The 7,570-nt window shown below is 34.8% G+C and overlaps 1 protein-coding gene across 1 annotated transcript; it reads left to right on the top strand.

Annotated features, from left to right (window-relative positions):
* Positions 1 to 1,582: 1,582 nt before the first annotated feature.
* On the top strand, positions 1,583 to 2,953 carry LOC129242269 (basic-leucine zipper transcription factor A-like). The gene has a single exon (XM_054878828.1). It carries the CDS (start codon positions 1,583 to 1,585, stop codon positions 2,951 to 2,953), a length of 1,371 nt encoding a protein of 456 aa, XP_054734803.1.
* The last annotated feature ends 4,617 nt before the right edge of the window (positions 2,954 to 7,570 follow it).

Genomic DNA, 7,570 nt, shown 5'->3' with positions numbered 1-7,570 from the left:
TAACACGATCCCTTGGACATTGCCCTGCATGGACATTACCGCATCGGCATATTTGATATGCGCCGACGGTTCAACAACCAAGTGAACATATTACCTCCTCCCCGCCGTTACGAGCCGCGTCAGCCCTTAGACGTTCTTATGTAAACAATACATAAAGAATTATACATAAGCTGACCGCGCCTCTGCCGGCGTCCCTGACAGCGCAGCCACGCTGTCTTTAGCTGTAAGAACCAGATTGTAATAACTAAAAATTCAATCAATAAATGACACTCGTAGTGACGAGTCAAGCAAACGGAACATTTCTAATTATTTAACAATACATGGCGACCGTGACAAAGTCCTGGAGTCAAGCAGCAGGAGGAAAGAAAGCTATGCCAACAACATATACAAAGTATTGAAGCAGCTGGACGCTGGACAACTTTACATCGCAAAAAGGCAAAGAGCAGGAACAGCGTTGGAAACTAACTTGTCTGAGTGAGTAGAGGTTCAATGAATGCAGTAATTAAAAAGAAAAAAGCCGGAAGATGCGGCATACGAGTACGCCTCCAAAAGAGGAAGGCGGAAATTCTCAAACTATTGTTTGCCACCAACCCACCATTACGTTGGGAGGCAACAATAGCACTACAAGCCGAGCTAGATCAGATTGATCAAGCCCAGAAGGCAAACCATAAGCATTCAACCTCTACCACCACACAAAGACATATAAAAATAATTGATAAAACTATTCCCAAATTAAACCAGCCAGGAGCAATAAAAGCCCAGCTCAGTAAACCAGCCAAGAAGTGCCCAACCGACTGCGAGGGACCATTGGACAGTGCGTTCTGCCAATACACGTGCAAGCACTGCACGGCAGCGGATCCGAACACCAAGACGAACAACAACTAGAAACATCAAACGCGAGAGGCACCCCGCCGCTTGCGTCAACGAGGGAGCGCCAGCGTGCCAGATCCGGCGAAGACCAGCTGGTGCAGATGGACGATCAACAGCAGCAGAATTTAGATATATTTATATAATACACAAAAAAAAATATTGTAATTAATTTAAGACAAATGTTGTAAGCGGAAGCGATAACTGCATTGCCCGCTAGAGTATGGCCAGTGAAGCCATACAAACCACTAGGTAGGAGATCGCTGTTGATCGAATCAGGAAAAATTAATTAAATTAAAATTGACTCCTAGATGAACATTAACGTTAGAAATAACAAAACTAAAATATATGAGCAGAAACAGTATAAGTAAATTTGATGATATATATATAATAACACCCAGAATGGGGTTAATTGATACCAAAACAGTGGACTCCACTGCAAATGTAATAAATAAAATAGAATCGTCAAATACTGATATGAAAATGACAAACATATTGTTACTGATAATCGTTATTATTATGTGTGCATATATTATTTACAAAGCCTACATCCTACATAATAAATGTATAAAAAAGAGAGCCTTAAGCCAAGCTAACGATCTTGATAAGATCTGAAAATAATATACAAACACACACGATTCTCATGGTAATGTGTTTATATATACAAAAAAAAAAAAACTTTTATATATATACATATACATAATGAATCCCAGGCATGGAATGGGAGCAACTAACCCTAAATATCCGTGAACTAAAAGAAAAATTTGATAAATCTTACAAATGTGTAAGCCAGAATAGGTCAATACAAAAGGATACTTTAAATAAACATGCGAAAATTCTTGTAGAAACATTTAATGATGCAAGAATATTAGTGCATGATAATAGACGCATAATAAATAAAACTAACTGGTCAAAAATATCAAAATTGTTGATCAAATTACGTTTAAATTTATATAACGTCAAAGAAAAGTATCAGCTAGATATTTTCATTCCAACAGTGTTAAATTCACCATTAACACTACATGGAGAAGAAGATCAGAAATCAGTTGAAACAGATTTAGATTCAGATCCTGAATCAAACGAAGAAACTGACATAAAAGAAAACGACCTAAAAGATCTTACTATTCCTGCACAAATCACTTTATCTGAAGAAGATAATGAGATAGAACAGGAAGAAGGATTGAATTCTAGCACAAGCTCAGCAGACACAGAAGAATACATCATGACAGACGTAAACGCCCAAAGGGCATACATAAAGGACATATCGAATGCCATTCCAGAATTCAATGGACAGAAAATACATCTTCAAAGATTTGTAACAGCTTTGAAGTTAATAAATCTGACAAAAGGCACATTCGAAGAAATAGCTGTTGAGGTCATTAAGTCAAAAATTGTTGGCTCAACTCTATACAAAGTCCAAAATGAAACGACAATTAATGCAATAATCAAAAAATTGCAAGATACTATAGTTGGTGAAACATCCGACGTAGTAAAAGCCAAATTGTCTAAAACAATGCAAAAAGGGAAAACTGCCGAAAAATTTACGACAGAAATTGACAATTTACGAAAGCTTTTGGAAGCTTCGTATATTGACGAAGGACTATCAGCCGAACATGCTGACAAATTCAGCACTAAAGAAGCCATTAACACAATGGTTAAAAATTGTGAACACGGAAAGTTAAAAACAATCCTCGAGGCAGGCAATTTCAAAACAATGGATGAAGCCGTCACAAAGTATATACAATGTAGTACCGAAATGACAGGCAATCCCAATTCAATATTGCTAGCCCAAAGGGGCCGTGGTAATTATAACAACAGGAATAATTATCGCGGTAGAGCCAATGGTAGAGGCAATGGTCGAGGTTATTATAATAATAATAATTATAATAACAACAACCGCAATAATGGCCAGAATAATAATTACCAATATAATAATTATAGAGGTAATAATAGAGGAAACAACAGAGTCAACCATAGAGGAAATAACCACCAAAATGGAGGTTATAACCAAAACAGTTACAATAATGTAAGGGTGACCCAAAACGCTTCGGGAAACTCCCAACAGCCTTTAGATACTCAGCTGTAAATAATAAAATTCATACCATCAATCTCAGCCAAAACATATACGTAACCTTCACAAATATAAACACAGGGAAAGAACTAGTATTCTTGATAGACACAGGTGCAGATATATCTATATTAAAAGAAAATTCAGATGTTTTTCAATACATTCAAACTGATCATATAATAAATATACAGGGAATAAGTCAAGAAGTAACCAAATCTAAAGGACTTACTTCCATTGAAATCCAAACCACAAATTACATAATCCCCCACGATTTTCACATTGCAAATTTACAATTCGCTATTCCATGTGATGGAATACTAGGAATAGATTTCATTAAAAAATACAACTGTCAATTAGATTTCAAGCCGTCTGAAGACTGGCTTATAATCAGACCAACTAACTTAAAATACCCAATTTATGTTCCGATAACATACAGTTCTGGCAACAATTCAATAGTTCTGCCAGCAAGATCACAAGTGATCCGAAAAATTACAATAAACTCAGTAGAAGACAGTGTATTTATTCCAAACCAAGAAATTCTGCATGGTATCTACATAGCAAATACCATAGCAACAACCCAAAATGCATTCATAAGAATGCTTAATACAACAAATGAAGATCAGTTAATCAACATAAATAAATTAGAATATGAACCACTTTCAAGCTACGAAGTAGTTAAAACAATTCCAGAGAATAGAGAGAAATCTGTACTAAAACAGCTATCAAAGAATTTCCCACCACAATTTCATAATCAACTAACAACAATCTGTAAACAATACAGCGATGTATTCGGACTAGAAACCGAACCAATAACCACAAATAATTTTTATAAACAAAAACTGAGATTGAAGGATGATGAAGAAATATACATTAAAAATTATAGAAATCGTCACAGTCACAAAGACGAAATTCAGAAACAAGTCCAAAAACTAATTGACGACAAAATAGTCGAACCATCTGTATCTGCTTATAATAGCCCTTTGTTATTAGTACCCAAAAAGTCACTTCCAAATTCGGAAACAAAAAAATGGCGATTAGTAATTGACTATCGTCAAATTAATAAAAAACTGTTGTCTGATAAATTTCCGCTCCCTAGAATTGATGATATTTTGGATCAACTAGGTAGAGCAAAGTACTTCTCATGCCTGGACTTAATGTCAGGTTTTCATCAAATTGAACTTGAAGAAAAATCAAGAGATATTACTTCTTTTTCAACAAACAATGGTTCATATCGCTTCACGCGATTACCATTCGGTTTAAAAATAGCGCCAAATTCGTTTCAGAGAATGATGACTATAGCTTTCTCTGGACTTGAACCTTCACAAGCATTCCTTTATATGGATGACTTAATAGTCATTGGTTGTTCTGAAAAACAGATGCTCAAAAACTTAACCGATGTTTTTGAAAAATGTAGACAACACAATCTAAAGTTACATCCCGAAAAATGCTCATTTTTCATGCATGAAGTCACTTTCCTAGGACATAAATGCACAGACAAAGGAATCTTGCCCGACGACAAAAAATACGACGTCATCCAAAATTATCCAGTCCCACACGATGCGGACAGCGCTAGAAGATTTGTTGCATTTTGTAACTATTACAGAAGATTCATAAAAAATTTTGCTGATTATTCCCGTCACATAACGAAGTTATGTAAAAAGAATGTAAAATTCGAATGGACAGCTAATTGCCAAAACGCCTTCGAATATCTAAAATCAGCACTAATGAATCCAACACTCCTACAATACCCAGATTTCAGCAAAGAATTCTGTATTATCACAGATGCTAGTAAGCAAGCATGTGGAGCAGTTCTAACTCAGAACAAAAACGGACTCCAACTCCCAGTTGCATACGCATCAAGAGCATTCACAAAAGGTGAAAGCAACAAAAGCACAACAGAACAGGAATTAGCAGCTATTCATTGGGCAATAATATATTTCAGACCATATATTTATGGTAGACACTTCACTGTCAAAACAGATGACAGAGCACTTACTTACCTATTCTCAATGGTAAATCCAAGTTCGAAACTTACTCGTATGAGACTTGAATTAGAGGAATATAATTTCACAGTAGAATATCTAAAGGGCAAAGATAATTTTGTAGCCGATGCGCTATCAAGAATTACAATAAAGGACTTAAAAAACATACAAATAAGTAATAAAATTCTGAAAGTCACTACCAGAAATCAAAGTAAACAGTTAAATTCCTGCGCAGGAAAAGAAAAAGAGGATTTGCGAAAGCAAACTCTAAATGCTTCTCAGCCCAACGTATACGAAGTCATTGCAAATGACGAGGTACGAAAAGTAGTGACCTTGCGAATAACAGACTCTCTATGCTTACTAAAACATGGAAATAAAGTTATAGCAAGAATTGATGTTAGCAATATGTACACCAATGAAATTCTTGACTTAGGTCAGTTCTTTCAAAGGCTTGAAACGGAAGCCGGTATACTTAATATTAGCCAACTCAAAGTGGCACCGAGCGAAAAGATCTTTGAACTAATTTCAATAGATACTTTTAAAAAAATGGGCAATGAAATATTGAAATCTTTAAGAGTAGCGCTACTCCAGCCGGTGACCCTAATACAAAAAGATAAAGAAAAAGAAGCAATACTGTTTACATTCCATGATGATCCAATACAAGGAGGTCATACAGGAATAGCTAGAACAATAGCTAAAATAAAAAGACACTACTATTGGAAAAATATGACTCGTCATATCAAAGAGTATATACGTAGATGTCCCAAATGCCAAATGTCAAAGACGACATTACACACAAAGACCCCAATGACTCTAACTGAAACTCCAATATATGCTTTCGACAGAGTGATAGTAGATACAATTGGTCCATTACCACGCACGGAAAATGGAAATGAATACGCAGTCACTTTAATATGTGATCTGACAAAATACTTAGTAGCAATTCCAGTTGCAAACAAAAGTGCAACAACTGTCGCAAAAGCTATATTCGAATCTTTTATTCTGAAGTACGGTCCAATGAAGACGTTCATTACGGACATGGGAACAGAATATAAAAATTCAATTATATCTGACTTGTGCAAATACTTAAAGATAGACAACATAACGTCTACTGCACACCACCACCAGACCGTTGGAACAGTAGAAAGAAGCCACAGAACATTCAATGAATATATCCGTTCTTACATATCTGTTGACAAAACAGATTGGGACGTATGGCTACAATATTTCGTATACTGTTTCAACACGACACCCTCTATGGCACATAATTATTGTCCATATGAGCTAGTTTTCGGCAAACAGAGTAACTTGCCAAAATATTTTACAAATATAGATAAAATAGAACCTATTTATAATATAGATGATTACTCTAAAGAAGTTAAGTTTAGATTAGAATCAGCCTATAAAAGGGCTAGATTACTATTAGAAAAACATAAAAATAGAAATAAAGAATATTACGATAGGAATATTATAGATAGTAACATAAAAATAGATGACCAAGTTTTATTAAAAAATGAAACAGGTCATAAGCTAGATAAAACATATTTAGGCCCTTATACTGTAGTAAAAATAGAAGATAACGATAATATAATAATTAAAGACAGTAAAAATAAGAAACAAAAAGTACATAAAGATAGGTTAAAGATTTTCATTTCTTGATATATTAAATACATGTTACTTCACAATCAGTTGACTACTATTATAAAGTAAAGTATGGCCATACCTATAATAAGTAATTAATGCTATATATATATATATATATCATCAAATCTATTAATTAATTAGTATTAAAAGTCATAAAAAAAAAAAAAATAAATATATATATAAATTTTACACATAAGTAAGTAATAACACTAAGAAAATAACTTCATGTAATTACGTTATTTTTCTAAAGGAGGGAGATGTAGTATGTTCACTTATCGAATGCTCACTGTACTCAGTTGAATGCATAAATATTATTACAAACACATTGTAGCACTTGACTACAATATTCATATAAACAATGTGCAAGCACTTGTGGTAATACGATCCCTGGGCCATTGCCCTGATGCTCACTGTACTCAGTTGAATGCATAAATATTATTACAAACACATTGTAGCACTTGACTACAATATTCACATAAACAATGTGCAAGCACTTGTGGTAACACGATCCCTTGGACATTGCCCTGCATGGACATTACCGCATCGGCATATTTGATATGCGCCGACGGTTCAACAACCAAGTGAACATATTACCTCCTCCCCGCCGTTACGAGCCGCGTCAGCCCTTAGACGTTCTTATGTAAACAATACATAAAGAATTATACATAAGCTGACCGCGCCTCTGCCGGCGTCCCTGACAGCGCAGCCACGCTGTCTTTAGCTGTAAGAACCAGATTGTAATAACTAAAAATTCAATCAATAAATGACACTCGTAGTGACGAGTCAAGCAAACGGAACATTTCTAATTATTTAACAATACACTAAAATCTTCTCAGAGCGACCTTTTTTAACCTTCCTTTGTTTAAAAATACAGTTTTTTCTTTAACTTGCAGTTTCGGTAGCTTTAAATTCAAAAAAAAAAAAAAGAAACAGAAACGAAAGTTAAAAAATTACGCCTTTTTGGGTATAAAAAAGCACTAAATTTATTGTGAAGAGCAAATGGTTGGCA

This window comes from Anastrepha obliqua, chromosome 3 (genome assembly GCF_027943255.1).
Source record: "Anastrepha obliqua isolate idAnaObli1 chromosome 3, idAnaObli1_1.0, whole genome shotgun sequence".
In the NCBI taxonomy this organism is placed as follows: Eukaryota; Metazoa; Arthropoda; class Insecta; order Diptera; family Tephritidae; genus Anastrepha; species Anastrepha obliqua.
The sequence above is the reverse complement of the archived record's forward strand: the minus strand, read 5'-3'. Positions and strand labels throughout refer to the sequence as shown.